The sequence below is a fragment of the Canis lupus genome, chromosome 8 (genome assembly GCF_003254725.2).
Source record: "Canis lupus dingo isolate Sandy chromosome 8, ASM325472v2, whole genome shotgun sequence".
Lineage (NCBI taxonomy): Eukaryota > Metazoa > Chordata > Mammalia > Carnivora > Canidae > Canis > Canis lupus.
In genome coordinates, this window is record NC_064250.1 from 53,232,775 (window position 1) to 53,251,779 (window position 19,005).

The window sequence follows — 19,005 nt, forward strand, 5'->3', positions numbered from 1 at the left end:
GCACAAGGCTCCTACTAACACAGGTCTCTCAGATTTACATGGCAAATTCAGTAACTACCTCTCCTTCCTCCCATTCTTTTCTCCAAACAGGTATTGAGCATATACAAGGCAAAGATGAAGTAAAGCAAATCACAGACATTGTAGAACAGTCAAAATAAGAAAAACACTACATAAATTGTTGTGATAAGTGAAACTGCCAAAAGAGTAGTGTATTCAAAGAGCTAAAAAGGAGGAAAAGCCAAGATGCTTTATCCTGTTCTTTCCAAGATTGATTTTTCCACTGTTACTTTTGACCCCATCCATTCTCATATCTTCTAGGATCCTGCTATACCAATTAATCCTTCTTTCTCCTGTTCAACCTCTCCCATTCTTGGATCCTTCTACTTAACATTTATAGTCATGCTTAAGCTTGTTTATCATCAATAGCAAGTAGAAAATTATAATCTAAAAGCCATATGCATTTTATACTATTAAGAACTGAAACTATTTTAAATATACACATTATTTTAATACTGTTTACTTTTTTGGTATTCATGTATTTTTAAAATTTTTTTCAGATGTTATACTAGAGAGCTAACTCAAATCATAGTACAAAATGGAGCTAGAATTTGTACTAACAATGTTATACCACCTCTAATGAAATATATAAAAGCATAAATTATTTAAATACTTCTACTATAAAATGTAATACATAACTGAAATATTAGGAAAGACAAATATTATTATCTAATCCCAGACTGTCATAAACAAAATGTAAACCATTCTGATTAAATTACTTATCTTCTGCCAAATGTGTGCTGATTTGCCTTTTGGTTATGTAGAGCTTATTCTGGTTACATTGGTTTTGCTTGTTTTTATTGTTTGTTTGATGCACCTTTTCTCTACTGCTTACTTCTTCGCTAAGGCATAGATGCTAACCAAAAACAATCAATATGAGCAACTAGTCTTCTGCTGCAAAAAATATTATTTTCTGAAGTGGTTAAAGAACTATTTCCCTTCTTCCACATCCTATTAATATTTTCCCTTTTACTCAGAAAAGGTAACTCCCTAACAAAGAGGTCTTGACAAAGGTCTATTCATCCTTGCATGTACATTCCTAATAAATAAAATATGATGGAAAGAGATAGATTAGAGAAGCCTGAATCTACAGTGCTGAGAATTACTATTTTTCTAGGCATTGTACCTATCATAGTATCAGAGTAGTAGGGCTTGGTGAAAATCCCACCTAATCCAACAAAGCCAAATGAATATAACACCTACTCAAATCTAGAAACTGGATACGATCAAATTTCACTTTTAAGGGAAAAGAATTTCAGAGGCTATGTCAATTTCTAATTACCCCAAGAAGAAAAACTATGCACACTAAATAGTCACAGTCACAACCACAGAGTGCCTAGAAAGTAGGACAGGTCCCTTGTTTATTTTATTTTTTTTTTTATTTTTATTTTTTTATGATAGTCATACAGAGAGAGAGGCAGAGACATAGGCAGAGGGAGAAGCAGGCTCCATGCACCGGGAGCCCGACGTGGGATTCGATCCTGGGTCTCCAGGATCGTGCCCTGGGCCAAAGGCAGGCGCCAAACCGCTGCGCCACCCAGGGATCCCCAGGTCCCTTGTTTAACCAAAACTTCCTAACTTCAGTTTAAGGAAAAAGATGTAAAGTAAATTGTCTGCTATATTTGTTCATCATCATTAGCATATCATATAGCAAGACTGAATCTAAATTGTCCTATATAAATGCCCCTCCTTCTGAAGCTCTTTGAAAAGGGGAATCCTTTCAACTTCCACATAAATGTTAGTTTTTAGTAAACCATTGTTTCAAAGTATTTTTTACAGAGAAATACTGACACATACAGGAGCAGTAGCTTATCAGAATATTAAGAAGGTAGACAGAAACTGGTTTATAAAGAAATTAGTAAAATAGCTACCTACACCAGTGAAAATACACCTAACAACTTCCAGCTGCAGTTTACATCTCTTTATTCTTGTCTTTGTTGCCATTCATAACAATGATATTTAGTCAATAATTCCTAAACTTCTAAGAGGGTCATGATATTAACTTCTCATTAGAGTTCCTCTCCTTTTTGCACACTCCAACCCAAACCTATAGGCCACAAATAGCCCAGGAAACATAGACAATTCAGATCTACAAATGTGGCAGCACTCATTGATAAACTCCTTGTACATGGGTTTCGCTTAACAGGGCACATATCAGTTAATATGACATTGAATCAAACTAAATATATGAGTGCAGAGAATGGCAATTGCAATGAATAGAAAGTTTCTCTGTCATGTTTCACTTATAAATAGGTTAACCTTATTCTAACAGGTAAGTTTCTAAGATGGTGAATGGAATCAAACATAAATTTCTACGACAATTCATTTTGAAGTTTCAGAAATATCTAAATGTAACCATCAGTCTTGCAGCCCTTCACCTCTCCTATGTGTATACCAATGTAAACAGATGCAAAAATACCCAAGAAGAGATCACTATGCAGACAAATCCTGCATAGAATCTTTCTTCCTCTTCTCCCTCCTTATGGAAATCCTGCTACATTCTTCAACATCAAAATCAAAGAACATATCCTCCAAAAAAACCTCCCCATATGGGTCTCTACAATAGTAATCAATAGTAATCAATAGTCCCATTTTCACCAGAACATTTTACTCGTATTTCTAATACTCGTACTAGTTCACCCTACTTCCTAATAAATATGTTTATATGTCTCCAACTGTAACAGCCTTTGCTTGGTCTTCATTATTCATATATTAAGAGTACACTATTTCTGAATCACAGACAGCACCTAATACATCTTACACACATTAAGGCAAGAGATTAATTACCATATCATTTCTCATAACAAAAGTTTGGTCCTTCCCAAAACTTTTTTTTCATTAACGACTTTAAGGAATAGGTTAAAAATAGGATCCCTCTTTCTCTGCCACCAAATCATCCCCTACTTCCCAACTTTCTTATTTCTCCCAATGGCAAAACCAGAGATCTTAGAGTCTCCTGTATGTGTTCTATCATCTACACTGCCTGCCTCTTGCATTAATTCCTCCACAATACCTTTTGCATTTGTTGCCAGTACCAATATTGTTCTTCTTTTGTGGAGGCCAAGAAAAATTAAGGCAATTCCACCTAAAGTTTAGCATTAGCACAAGTACAGCCATCTTAGGCCCCTGTGAATAAGAGCTGAACTTTATGGGAAAAACTGCAGAATGTCCTCAATGTCCTCGGCAGGGAATCCCATATCAGAAAGACAACAGAGCTCAGAATTGCCCTCCACAGAGAATCCCATATCAGAAAGACAACAGAGCCCACACCCATGGTAGAAAGTCCCATATTAGAATGAGAACAGAGCTCAATGCCCTTGAAAGCCCCATATCAGAATGTAAACAGAACTTGAGAAATTCCTCCACCCCTTCTGAAAATCCCCTAGACCAGCCTATAAAAAACCCAGCTGTAACCCACTTCGGGGTCCAAGTCCCTGCTCCACTGTGTCAGGTATACTTGGACCCAAGCTCAAGTTTACTAATAAACCCTCATGCGCTTGCATTGGTTGTTGGCTCCTTGGTGGTTTCTCGGATTTGCAATCTTGGGCACAACACAACAATTTGTAGGTGACATGATTATGTACAAAGAAAATCCTACCTAAGTGCTAAGAAATCAAAAACAATGATAATATCAAAAAATAATAAAAAGCTACTACAACTAATAAATAAGCTTAACACAGTTAAGGAATACAAGGTTAATAAACATTAAAAATTCAATTGTATTTCTATATACTAGAAAAGAGTCATGGAAATGTCAGAAATTCAAGTTTTAAAATGTCACTTAATGTAATCATACATCAGAAAAAATCAGGAATAAACTGAAAAGAATGTTCAAGACCTGTCTGCTGAAAAGTACAAAATATCCACGAGAAAAGTTAAAACCTAAATAAATGTATAGATATACCATGTCCATGGATGGATACTCAATATCAAGATGTCCATTCTTAAATGTGTACATTTAAACAGTCCTATTAAAACACTAGTAGGTTCTTTAAAAAAACAAAATTATAAGCTGATTCTAAGATGCATAAAGGAATTCAAGTGCTCTATGGATACAAGACAAGTAATAAATTTTTATTAAATTTGCATAGTAGAAATCAAACAATCACCTTGAGAAATTTAAACTTTATAACTTATCTTCTGAAGCTTTTATGAAAAAAGCTAGGCATTTAAACATACTTATTTTAGTGCACAAATATTTGGTTCTTTCCTTTTGGATTTGTCTCCCTAAGAGTTATAGGTATTTATAATATACTACTACATAAATCTTTACACAGAAAATAATTTACTAGGTGATAATATTGATAATATTTACTAAGAGAAAAACTACATTGTGAATAGTCTAAAACATAATATAGAGATCATACAATGTTTTATCTATAAAGTCCATAATTAGATTCTATTCTATAAAGTCCATAATTAGATTCTATTGTACTGTCATTAGAAAAAAAAAATATATATATATGAATCCTCTGACTTTTACTACTAGCAGTTTATATTTTTCAATTGCACTAGAGCCGCAGTTCTCAATGGATGTTTGGGGACCATCCAAGACCCCTTATTAATAATACTAAGATATTACTTGCCTTTTTCAGACTCAGTTTCTCATAAATGCAAAGTTCAGTTTTTCCAGAGGTTACATGACATGGAATATAACAACAGAATACAGAAGCAAACACAAAAATGTAGCTATCTTCTTTTAAAACAGCAATGAAAGAGATTTACAAAAGTGCAGAACAATGCCCTCTGTAATTTTTTTTGTATTGGAAATAGTTAAATATCATTAATTTTTATGTTAATAATATAATGGGTTTATAATTATTATTTTAAAGGAATTAATATTTTTAAATGCTCAGTTTTAATTCTTAGTATGGAAGATATCAATGCATATAACATACATTGATTAAAGTTCTTTGAGTTCTCAAAAATGTTAAGAATGTAAAGTGGTCCTGATACCAAAAAAGAACTGAGAATCACACAAGATAGCAATTAATAATTTCTAACTGGTACCTGTAGAAAGAATAATCCTGATAACTAAAATGAAAAACCAAGACATTTTTTAGGGGATTATCATATGTTAATGTTATTTCTTAGTAGGACATTATATTAAATCGCTCTCTGGTTCTTAATAAAGTTCACCAACAACTAAAGACCTAAGGCCAACACAACATAAGATACACATAGGATTCCCATACATAATGCTGTTTTTCTTTTTCTCATCATTATGCATCCCTATTAGCACCAAACAGAAAAGCCATTTTCAAAAGTTCTTGTCTAACTTTTAAAGTTACGTATTGCCTACATATTAAGCACATTAGGCTCTGCCCCCTGTTCTCCCAAACTCTTCTTTCCTTATTGTTTGAACCATTGTGCTGAGATCTTCTCATATATTAAACAATTTACCCATACATTACATTTACTTTCTGTCACTCCACTCAATACAATGTAAACTAAAGAAAAGGATTTTTTTTTTTTTTTGCTTTATTCATGATGTATGAATCACCACTTACAGTAGTGTCCATAACAAAATAGGCACGGAGTAAAAATATTTATTTGTTGAATAAATTAATGAATATTCTACTGAAGTAAGATAAAAACATTAGCATTTTATCAGGGAGGAACAAATGTCTGACCAAATTAATACTTGCAAATGGCAACAGACACAGTGCTACATACACAAGAAAGATGCATCTAGCTGAAGGAAAAAGTCTCAGGTGAACAATTTTCTCTTCTGGACCCAGAAATGAAGAAAGAGAGGGAGATTAGAGACAAGGAAAGGAGAGGGATTTGGAAATATTCCAAAGAAGAGACGAGAAATATTTTTTCTTTCAATCCTAGGATTATACAAATACAAACAAAGAAAAATAAGAGTAAGAATAGCTAACACACCTCTCTTCTCCTGGTGTATTTCTTCCAGAAGCTGCTCTTGTCTTTCTATCTGTTCAAAAAGACACTGGAGCTCAGATTCCTTGTTTTCCGTCATATTCCTCAGCTGCTGTCTGCATAGCATCAGCTGGTGCCGCAGATTTTTTTCTCGGTTTTCTCTCTCTTTCAGTTCCTCACAGAGCCACTGAAGTTTAGTCTTTAAAAAAAAAAAAAAAAAAAAATTGTATAGATCATTTTTTATAAATCTAGAAAACAGTAACATTCCAAAACATGAGGGAAAAGTCATGATAATCTGAACAAATACAGACAATAACAAATTTAAACACAACAAAAAGGTACCCATAATGTTTTAATTTGATAATGGCTTATATTAGTTAAAAGTTGGTATAGAAATCAAGCCATGATTTTCATGGATTTTTATAAAATACCTGATATCTTTATCATCTTGGAAAGGCAATACTATGGAAAAGTTTGGTCTACTGAACTTGCAATCATAATACAATTAGCTCCCTAATATAGTATATAAAGCAGTTAAGCATTTTTAAACTAAAAAATACCCTGTAACAAAACTACAGACTTGTCACAAAACGGAGCTTGAATTCGGAGGACCTTTTTTTTTTTTTTCAAAAACATCAAAAAGCATGAACTCTTGCCATTTGCAATACTGTGGATGGAAATAAAGGGTATTATGCTAAGCGAAGTAAGTCAGAGAAAGACAAATACCATATGATTTCACTCATATGTGGAATTTAAGAAGCAAAACAGATGAACATAAAGAAAGGGAAGGAAAAATAAAATAAGATGAAAATAGAGAGAGAAGCAAACCATAAAAGATGCTGAACTCTAGGGAAAAAAATGGAGGGTTGCTGGAGGGGAGGTGGGTAGGGGGATGGGGTAACTGGGTGATGGGTATTAAGGAGGGCACTTAATGTAATAAGCACTACATGTTATATGCAACTGAGGAATCACTGAATTCTACCCCTGAAACTAATAATACAGTATATAACTACATTGAATTTAAATAGACTTATAAAACAAGAAATAATAATAAAAACTTTAAAAAAAAGATAAAATTCTTAGTTTTGGTTCCTAAAAATTCATATCCCCAATCATGTAGAAATATTCTATACAGCATGAGGGAGATAAAGTCAGTATTTGCCCACATTTTAAAGACTAGGAAATTTAATAGAAGGAACTCTTTCACAGACTCTAACCTCACCATCTTTATTATTTAAATATTTAAATCAGAGATGGGGAGGAAAAATCTTTTCTTTCATCTTCACTAGAACAGGATGTCTGTCAGTTCTTAGGACTTTCCCAAGTGAGGCTACCCTTCAAATTCTAGTTGATTTTAAATTATCTAAAACAGTCTTTATTTCAGTAAGAAGGAAAATAAAAGAAGCAGTGGACCAAACAGGAAAATTAGGTTAAGATAAAGGATAATTTCCCTGAATATTATTCATTAGTAAGCAAGAAAGTTGCAGGCCTCCAAAATCTACAAGTTTCTCAGGATATGCCACAGTGTATTAAAATGAGCCATGATAGAAAAGTTTGTCCTATGATAAAGTGGGACTGGGAAATGGCCCCTAAACTGAGGGCTCCCCACATATATTACCTTTCAAACACCCCCAGAACTGACCTCTGGTCAGAAGGTCTAACAGACTGTTTCTCTGAGACATAAAAAAAAATATCATCAGTAGTCATATTGTGGAAAAATTATACACTAATATTGTAAGAACAATTTTTGTATGTGAATGTATTAAGTGAAGGGAAATCATGCTTATAAAAGGCAAAATCTAAGCACATTTATTATAAAAGCTCATCAAAACAAAGGGAGAACTTCAGAGAAGTTCCACTTCCAGAATGAGGGCATGAAGGAGTTCTGTGAGGCTGCTCTTAAATGAAAGCGTTAAAGAAGCTAGGTATCAGCAGTGGAAAGAACCACCCTGTGTGACAAAAGCTCTACTCTGTACTGCCAATAGGACTCCCTCTTCCCCCAGTTCACAGTCAAGTTACATGGTATTGTGGCATAATAAGAAAGATATTTGGTCTTTGTTCTTAAATCTTGGCACAGAGCTCCTAAAGTCCTCAGAACTTCCAGAGTCTTAATGTCCTGTGTTATTCATAGCAAGCTTGGATCACATCAGAGTTCGTGCTATTTAGGTGGTTTAGGGTAGGGTCACTGGATAGCCTCAGGATGGGACTGGTGATTAGAGACTTGGAACTTTCAGCCCTACCCATAAACCCCTAGGAAGTGGGGAATCAGGGGGCCACTGGAGATTAACTTCTATAAAAATTCTTTTTTAAAAAAGGATTTTATTATTTATTCATGAGAGACACACAGAGAGAGGCCAAGATAAGGGCAGAGAGAGAAGCAGGAACCCTGCTGGGAGCCTGATGCGGTACTTGATCCCAAAACCCTGGGATAACGCCCTGAGCCAAAGGCAGATGCTCAACCACTGAGCCAAAGGTAGATAGATACTCAACCACTGAGCCATCCAGGTGCCCCAAGTTCTATAAAAACTCTTGAACAATGAGATTTGATTAGCTTCCAGGTCAATGAACACATCACGTGCCAAGAATGTGAAATACCCCCAAACTCTATGCAGATCTTACCCCATATAAACTCTTCATCTGGCTACCTATTTGTGTCCTTCATAAGTAAAGTGTTAACAGTAAGTAACGTATTTCCCTTAGATCTATGATCCATTACAGCAAATGACTAAACTTGAGGAGAGAGCAATAGGAATCCCTAATTTGTTGCCAGGTCAGATGGAAGTGTAGGTAACCTGGGTACCCACTACTTGTGACTGGCATCTGAATTGGGTGCAATTGGGAATGAGCCCGTAACCTATGGTATCTGTACTAACTCTGGGTAGTTCCTGTTAAGAGCTGAATTAAACTGCAGGACACCCAATTGGTATCTGTAGAGAACTAGAGAATTATCCCCTGTGGAAAACTCAAAATAGCTGGAGTCAGAAGTGCTATGAGTAGAAACAGATCATAACAGTAGGTATTGCACTAGAAGGGCAAACCACTAGGATTCTTCATTTTCACAGCTCTGATTTGCATAGGCTAATGTCCTGGCTAGGGCAGTGTAGATACTAGGGAGTCCGTCCTCCACCAACCCCTCACTGGTAGAGTAGCCACTCTACCTCAGCCACAGCAGCCTGAGAAAACTGGGGTCCAAAGTGCCACTGCCACAGACATCTTGTAAGAATTAGGGACAAAAGTCACGTGATCATATCAAAAGGTTCAGAAAAGGTGTATGACTAAATTCAACACCTATTCACAATAATATCACTCAGCAAACTAGGAACAGAAGAGAACCTTCTCAACCTGAAAAAATATATCTATGAAAAACCCATAACTATTATCATACGTAACAGAGACCGAAAGATTTCTCCCTAAGATCATAAACAAGAAAAGGATGTCTGCTCTCACCACTTCTAACATTGTATTAGGAGGTTACGGCAGGGCAATTATATAGAAAAATATCAATATACATAAATTATATGTATTTCTATACATTTGCATGATCAACCCAAAAATAAAGTTAAAAAGATAAACATGTTTATTAATAACATCAAAAGAATACTTAATAACATACTTACATACTTTGTAAAACTTACACTCTGAAAACTATAAAGCACTGTCGAAGAAAATTTAAGAAGACCTAAAGAGTAATATTCCATTGTATACATAAACCATTCATTTTTCGCTATTAGAAATGACAAATACCCACCATTTGCTTCAACATGGATGGAACTGGAGGGTATTATGCTGAGTGAAGTAAGTCAGTCGGAGAAGGACAAACATTATATGTTCTCATTCATTTGGGGAATATAAATAATAGTGAAAGGGAAAACAAGGGAAGGGAGAAGAAATGTGTGGGAAATATCAGAAAGGGAGACAGAACGTAAAGACTGCTAACTCTGGGAAACGAACTAGGGGTGGTAGAAGGGGAGGAGGGCGGGGGGTGGGAGTGAATGGGTGACGGGCACTGGGTGTTATTCTGTATGTTAGTAAATTGAACACCAATAAAAAAAAAAAAAAAAAAAAAAAAAAACAAAAAAAAAAAAAGAAGACCTAAAGAAATGAGAAGATGCTCCATATGTACATGGATGTACATACATCACAAAATTAATATCTTTAAGATAGAAAGAGTCCCCAAACTGATCTACAAATTGAAACACCTACCAAAATCCTCGCTAGCATCTTTGGGGAAATTGACAAGGTGATCTTAAATTTCATATGGATATTCGAGGGATCCAGAATAGCCAAAAACAGGTGTTGAAAACATAAACAAAGGAGTCACACTTAACTGATTTCAAAGGTATCTAGAAAGCTGTAGTAATCAAGACATGTGGTACTGGCATTTAGGATAGACATAGATCAATGGAATTAAATTGAGAGTCCAGAAATAAACCCATACATATATGGTAAACTGATTTTCAACAGGGCTTCCAAAACAGTTTGTTGAGGAAAGATTAGTCTTTTAACCCAACAGTTCTGGGACTACTGAATGTCCACATACAAAAGAATGAAATTGGACCCATACTTCATACCATATACAAAAATTAAATCAAAATGGATCAAAGACCTAAATGTAAAAACTAAAAGTAGCAGATTCCCAAAAGAAAGCACAGGCATAAGTCTTTGTAATCTTGGTTTGGCAATGATTTCTTAGATATGACACCAAAAGCACAAGCAATCAATGAAAGAAGCTGATAAACTGTACTTCACCAAAATTAAAAACATGTGCTTCAAAGATCACCATCAACACAGTGAAAAGACAACCCACTGAATAAAAGAAAATATTTGTAAATCATATATCTGTGAAAGAACTATTTAACATTCATAAAAAACTCAGTAATAAAAAGACAAGTTGAACAAGAGACATCTCTTCAAAGAGATACAAATAGCTAATAATCACATGAAAGATGCTCAATATCAGTAACCATCACAGAAATGCAAATCAAAACCACGATGAGATTCCATTTCACACTCAGCAGGATAGCTAGAATGAAAAAGACAGTTGATAACAACTGTTGGTGTGTGTAGAGAAATTAGAATTCTTATATAATGGTGATTAAAGTGTACCGATGTAGCCACTTTGGAAAACAGTCTGGCCATTCTTCAAAAGGTTAAATATGGTTACCATATAACCCAGCAATTCTAATTTAAGAGAAATGAAAACATTTGATCCAAAAAAACTTGAACCGGAATGTTCACAGCAGCATTATTCATGAGAGCGAAGAAATGGAAATAACCCCAGAAACATCAACTGATAAATGGATGAATAAAATGTGGTATATCCATATGATGGACTATTATTTAACAAGGAAATGAAATACTGATACATGCTACAATATAGATGAACCTTGAAAACATTTTGCTAAATGAAAGAAGACATTCATAAAGGACCACATGTTGTATGATTCCATTTATAGCAATTGTCCAGAACTGGCAAATCTACAGAGATAGAAAGCAGATTACTTGTTGACCAGGGTTGTGGAGGGGATGAATAGGATGCACAGATCTGGGAGGTGATGGCTAAAGGGTCCATGTTTTCTTTTTGGAGTGATAAAATGTTCTAAAATTCATTGTGGGTATGGCCTCACACTTCTGTGAATATACTAAAAACTACTGAATGGTACATTCTAAAGAGGTAAATTGTATGGTATGTGAATTATACTCAATGCAGCTGTTATTTAACAACAACAAAAAAAGAACAAAAACAAAAGGGAGAGGAGAAATAAGAAGGGTCAGAAAATAAAGCTAAAATTAAACCTCCCTGCAGAGATGAGACTTGGCTCTACTACCTGCTACATAATTTATAGGGCTCTGTCTTATCTGAATGCCACTGGGTAAATACAGGAAGTCCTCAACTGAAACTGAGCTGTGGACTTCCAATTATGATTGCAAAACTTTAATTAAGACTGCTTCATTTTGGGGGCACCTGGGTGGCTTAGTCAGTTAAGTGTCTGCTCAGGTCATGATCCCAGGGTCCTCGGATTGAGCCCCACATTGGGCTCTCTACTCAGCAGAGTCTGCTTCTCCCTCTGCCTCTCTACCCACCCTACCTCCCAGCTCGTGCTCTCTCTCAAATAATTTTTTTTAATGGGGTGCTTGGGTGGATCAGTTGGTTAAGTGTCTGCCTTTGGCTCAGGTTACAATCCCAGGGTCCTGGGATCCAACCAAGTGTCAGGCTCCCTGCTCAGCAGGGAGTCTGCTTCTCCCTCTGCCACTGCTGCTCCCCCTACTCATGTGCACTCTCTTTTTCTCTAATTAATACAATCTTTAAAAAAAAAAAAAAAAAGATTGCTTCACTTCCCAATATCCATTTTAAAATATCAATGCAAATACAAAGAGATAAAAAGCTTCCTTAGGACAGGAAACCAGAAAACATAATTAACTCTTTGCCAGATAAAAGAAGCAAATTCTACTACAATTCTTCTCTAAATAAAGCACTGAGGTAGAATATAGGGTCAAAGGTGAGGGCAGCCCGGGTGGCTCAGTGGTTTAGTGCCTGCCCTGGGCCCAGGGCCTGATCCTGGAGACCCGGGATCGAGTCCCACGTCAGGCTCCCTGCAGGGAGCCTGCTTCTCCCTCTGCCTGTGTCTCTGCTTCTCCCTCTCTCTCTGTCTCTCATGAATGAATAAATAAAATCTTAAAAAAAAAACAAAAAACAAAGGTGAAGGTGAGTGAGATAGCACCAACTCCATCTAACCACAATATGAGACACAAGGATGTGAACTGGACTGTTTAGAAAGCATGCTCTATGTATATAGAGTGGAGCCCATATTGGAGGCTAGAACTCAAGAAACTGTTACTAACATTTAAACAAGAGAAAATGGTAAGGAATGGGCCCAAGTGTGTGCATGTATACTTGAGATTTAAGTGTTGGGGTAAAGGAGAGAAAGGCATCAGTATTGATGTTCAAGTTTCCAGCTTAAGAAACCGTGAAAGAAGAATCCTAGAAGCAAAGATTTAGAGGTTAAAAAGTTAACATGAAATTGGAATAAGCTGAAGTTGTTAGGACTAAGACACAGAAGTGTGAATGACGGATTGGCTGTGCAGATCTAAAGCTGAAGAGATATGGACAAGAGATAGAGACTGAAGAATCAACAGTATAGAGGACACTCAAGGCATAGGAACAGATCAAACAGCTTAGAGTGTTTATAGAAGAGAGAGGAGAGTTTCAAAGAGATGAACAGAAGAGAACCCTAAAAATAAACTGAGAAGAAGAAATTGGAGAGGCGCAAGGAAAATCCAAGACTCTGGGGTGACAGAACCCCAAAGAAAAAAATAAAAATACCACAAGAAGATGGATATGCTTAGTGTCAAAGACTGCCAAGAGGAAGGGACTGATATATTTGACAATTAAAAAAATACACATCTATGTCAAAAACAACTGCAGCTCAGCCCACCAAACCAAAACATGACTGAAAATATGAACACCAAGGTGATTATGCCTACTAACGAAAGAGGAACAAACAGGGAAATGAGGGTAGATATTCTAAATTTATTCTATGTACACCTCTATTGTTAAAATCTTGAAAATGAGAACATGTTCAATGTACTATGTAATAAAAATTACTCTAGACAATTCACTCAATAATTTTTGATACAGATCAGTAGGAAAATGATTCTAAAACATTACTACTTAAGTGATCCATTAATTGATAGTAACTAAGCAACAGAAAGGGAAGTCTATGCAATAGCTGCCGCTTCCATGTTAAAACAACAATCTGAATCTACAGATCATACCTTTTGTTCACTTCATCAAACTTTACCAGTTACTCAAGAAAAATAAATAAGCTGAAAAGCCCTAGTAGTATCATATTATTATTGGCATGATGCAAGGGAAAAGGGAAAGGTCAGAAGTACAGTTTCTGGAAAAGATATATTTTCAATCAAGTCTTTTTGCTGCTTATTTGGCACCTAAAACACGCACATATTTATCCTTATATATTAAAGAATTTGATATACTAAATCCTCAAGAATTTTAAAATACTTCAATTTAAAGCATCTTGGGAATGGATGTGTGTTCATGTTTGGGCACATACAAACTAAAATTAATACAGTGTTCTGCACATAATGAGGACAGGACACATGCAATTAAATGAATTATTAGATGCTGTTAAGTTCCTGTAAAGAGGTTGCACCTTTCATTTAAGCAATAATACAGAAAAATAAAGTATCTTAAAAATATCCAAGATTTTTTTAGTATCACTATGTTAAGAAACTTAAATGAACATTCAAAAGCAACACATTTAGGATCAGAACACTACTGGTTTGGATTATAAAAATACAACCATGGATGGAAGGATACACCTTCTAATGTGACTGTGTCCATGGTTCTCAGCTCCAAATCTCCTATCACAAAAGAATGAAACCCTATGTTATCAGATCTTCTTGTGCTACCTCAAAAGGAAAACAAATTCCATGCTGTAATTATGTAATTGGATGATTTTTTTAAATGTTCACTACCAATTCTATTTTTTTTTAAATCAATGTGGTTCAATGTGATCCCTGGGGACCCATCAGTTTCAAATCACTCAGTTTAATCTGTTCTTGCCCAGTGATTTAAATGCAAATTTAGAAAATAACTGCACATTTCCCTTTTCTCAAGGATTTCCTGCTTATTCCATCACAATCAGTGGCCTGGGCTCAGTACCATTGTTAAGGGTTGATAATGAAGAAACAACAAATCTGTTATGTCACAACAATAATCCTACTGGTTCTGGTAAAAGCAAAACAACACCACAAAAAAATCTTGGAAAGAAAGCATTAATCAGGTCAGATATGTGTTATGGACTAATTGTGTCCCCCTCAAGTTCATATGTTGAAATTGTAATCCTCAGTGTGACTGTATTTGAAGATAGGGCCTCTAGGGAGGTAGTCAATAAAAGTTAAGTAGGATTACTACTAAGAAGGGCCCTAATCCTATAGGAATGGTGTCCTTATAGAAAGAGGAAGAGACACTGTCTCCTGACACTTCCAATTCTTCCAGTAATACTCCCAACCCCCAAATGCCCCTCCCCCTACATGGAAAGTGGCCATCTACAAGAGGCTTCACCAAAAACTGACCCTGGCACCTTGATCTTGGACATCCAGACTCCAGAACTGTGAAAAAATAAATGATTGTTGTTTAAGTCACTCGGTCTGTGGTATCTTATTATGGCGGCCCGAGCAGACTAATATAACATGACCTATGGCTTCAGTTTATTCCTAAAAAGGCTTTATTCCATTGACATACAAAATTTAAAAATAGGTTATAGATACGATACTTGTTATGAATTGAATATGTAAGCAGAATATATTATTAATCCTACAAATCAAAATATCAACTTATGGAAATTTAATCAACCAATAGTCAATTATGAGAATCAGTATTTGTTAGAGAAACACTCAACGTCTTTCATTAAGTGTCTTACAGAAACAGTATAGGAATAACTTCACCAATTCCAAATAATAATTAGCTGACAAGGCTATTAATCACAGTGCAAACATCATTCTATTAACCACTCACAAGAGCATCTTAAAGATTACATAATAGGCTCATTTATTTAACTACATCAAGTACTGCTAAATAAACTAAAATAGAGAAAGAATTTCTAAATAAGGCAGTTTTTTTTTTAACCTTCATAGTTGACAACTTGCAATTAGGTGGGTATAAGTATCTAGTAAAACAATCAAAATGATCTTTTCAATCTGTAAGAATCCTCTAGTGAGATTTAGTGTAATAATATACTAAAGTCATTAAGAAATGACTCAAAGCTAAAACCAAGGGAAACAGAAAATTCAAATAAAAAAATTATAGTTGATAGAGTTAGCAATTATATTAAGGCCCATAATTTTGCTGCTTTTAACTACTATACTTCTTTTGCCAAAACTCAAAAAAGAATTTTGAGAGGCAATGTTTATAGAAGAACCAAAGGTAAAGGAAGAGGATAGCAATTCTTGAGAATGTGCCAAGCCACTAAAACAAGAATTAAACCCAAAGGGCAAAATTCAAACCCAAATCAAACTCAAAATACAATTCTTTTACTAATATTTTCTCCACTTTTTTATATAGCTATGAGTACAATTCAAGAAGAAAGAAAAAATATCTCCATCATAAGAGTACATATTTAAAAATACAAAATACTTTTCTTCAATTAAACTGAATATGTTCCATGGACACAATCTAAAATTATCTTTCCAACAAATGAATCAAGGTACTGAGTTTTGTATCTCATTTTGAGGTCTATACTGGAAGGATAAAATATTAGATGATTATTCACATCCTTCAACAAGAATTAAATACACTGAGTCTAATACTTCTCACACGATGACTGCTACAAAAAATTTGAATCACTACAAAGACAGTATGCAGAAATGTAAGATTTATATTCAAATGTAGGTTATACAACCAATGGAAGGAAACACTGGCACAGAATTCAGAGATCAAGGTTCTAAACCCTTCTCAGTAACAATTCCCAGGGCCTTCTCGAAATTAAACTACATGATCTCCAAAGCTACTACAGTTATAATATTCCAAAAATGGCAAGAAAAGGCAACACCTAGAACACATCATACAATTAAAAGTATGACTCTTTGAAATGATACTAAACAGAGTAATAAGGAAAATCCCCATATAATTTGGAAGTGTATTTCTTATCTATATAATCTTAAAAGCTTATAATTCTGATCAAATGAAACAATATTTGAGAGTTAATAAATTTACTGAATCTAATCTGCTTGCTATTTATTCTTTTGTAATATTTAAGCTGAAGAAGTAACCTGAGTAGGAAAATGTAGCATTCCTAAGATAATTACTCTTTTTCAAAAAATGTTTATTGAGCATTTAGGTAGGTACTGTGGTTAAGTGCTTAAGATGCAATGAGGAACAGGCTGGATGGACATAGACCTTCCCTCATGAAGCTTACAGACTAACGGAAGAGGAGAATAAATGGGATAATGGTGAAGAAGGAAGATCTCTTTACAGCTGAAGAAGCATATAAATTTACCTTTTTGTATCTTAAGGAAATTAGTATTAGACTCTCAAAACTAAATGTGCTCTTCTGTAAACAACAGAGCACTCAGGATCCTGCCTTGTGCTAAAGAGCAGTTGACACCAGTTTTTCTTTTATTTGCTATCATAAAATGATACCTTAAGATCTGAGATCAAGTGATAATCTGTAGCATCATTGTTCCATCCTGAGAGTGCCTGCCTGCTCTAACTTTGATAATATGTCTGCATTTTCTGTCAATGTCTGCTACTTCCCGTTTCTTTCTATGGTTTGAAACTAAACTCTGGTCTTTGCCTTTCTTCCTGCTTCCTGTCCAAATAGGACTTTCTGGATATCAACCCCAGGGCTAGAAACTCTTTCAATACTTCTGCTAGCTTGCCCATCTAGGACACCATATGCCCATCTATTCAGAAACCAAACTGAGAGAGTATCTTCTAATTTGTCTTAAAAATCCTAGACATCTCCTTCTCTATCACTCCATCTGATATGATATTAAATATCTCTTGTGTATTATCACCAAAACATTACTCCAGTCTGTCCTTTCCTCTGAATCTCTACAATTTCCTTAGTTTGTGGACTTTCACCCCAGAGACATTGGTCTCACCCAAAGACCTCTTAACTGGTCTTCCTGCCTTTGATCTTCCCAGCTCTAATCCATCTTTTACATCACTAACAGAGCAATGTTTCTGAAATAGGAATATATCACGATCTGGTTCAAATATCCATTGTAGTTAGTTCCCCCTCTAAATGTAGAACTGAAGTCAATCTTTTAAAATGGCATATAATGCTCTTCTTGGACCTATTCTCCACCTCTTTCTAGAGTCTCATCCCTGCCATTCTCTGCCTCATGCTCTCATATTGTAGTACTGCCAAACCACTTGGGATTTGCAAAGAATTGCATTTACTATGCTGTTTCTCTTTCCATACCATTCCTACAATTGCTTACTCTGCATGCATGGTCTGTCTTCTTTTTCTGGCCAGCTTTAAGATTCATCTGAGGGATCAGAATCCATATCAGCTTCTGCACACCTGTATCACAGCTCTTACAGATAATTTTGAAATTATCAACGTAAGTGTCAGCTTTTCTAGAGAAAAATGTTCCTCAAGGGGAAGGATCATGCCAAATTCATTATTATGCCCACAGCATGTAATATAGCATCTGGGACATACTAGCTATTCAGTAAATTCTCTGTTAAACTGAATAAAATTTGGCCTCTAAATGCCTTGTTGGGATTTATGACAAAAACAAATCCCTGATCTATGGGAACTGCTTGCCTGGTATTCCCTAATGACTATCTCAATCCTCTTCCTCCCTGTAATGTATTGTTCTTAACCATTCTGTGGTTATCTTATCTGTAAGCCTGGCCTAACTCTTAGTTGGGCTTCATATTTATATTACACAACCAATGCCAGCAAAGCAACAGTGACACTATCCTCACCCAATCCTCTACTTCTTCCAGGATTAACACTAACAGAAGAAATTCATTTGGCAGATTTATGAAAACAATTACCAAATGCCCTGAGAGGTCCTTCTAACACTGCAAAAAGTCAGCATGGACTAGCTGAACAGCAATTCTACTTTCCATATAGTTTTGTCCTCTGATTTCAGATCTTATCTTCAATACTTATAGAGCTGTCCAGTCATAGTTCATGGGAATTACAGTATTGTAGCCCATCAATAACCTAAACCATCTTTCTAGTAAATAGATTCAATTCCTCCTTAGTCAGTTGGTCAGCGTGGTATTGCTTATCATGACCCTCTTACACTGTAGAGGAACACTTGTCTCATGCAGTATTAAAACTCGTCTGATCAGAAGTTCAATCCCATTAAATGATAAGGGAAAACTGCTCACTAGCTCCCAAATTAAAGAGCTATGATTAAGAGTCATCTCTGGCTCTCATAATTTAACTGAACAACAGCAGTGAAAGCTTTCTATTCAGAAATGATAAAGATTTTAACTTGAAAGAAAATTCCAAGTACATTGCTCTTGTTGTCAGAATTGAGTCGGGAAAAAGAGAAAAGAGAAATGCTTTACTAATG

At 35.3% G+C, this 19,005-nt stretch overlaps 1 protein-coding gene across 22 annotated transcripts in view; it reads right to left on the reverse strand.

Moving 5' to 3' along the window:
- Positions 1-19,005, reverse strand: part of CEP128 (centrosomal protein 128) — a 400,883-nt gene that overhangs the window by 211,713 nt on the left and 170,165 nt on the right. For all 22 annotated transcript variants that reach the window (XR_003134759.3, XR_004818081.2, XR_007412452.1 and 19 more), the window contains one exon: positions 5,947-6,139. Coding sequence is in view for 18 of the 22 variants with exons in the window: in XM_049113364.1 (XP_048969321.1) it covers positions 5,947-6,139 (193 nt within the window). In the remaining 4 variants the exon portion in view is untranslated. The remainder of the gene's footprint in view (positions 1-5,946; positions 6,140-19,005) is intronic.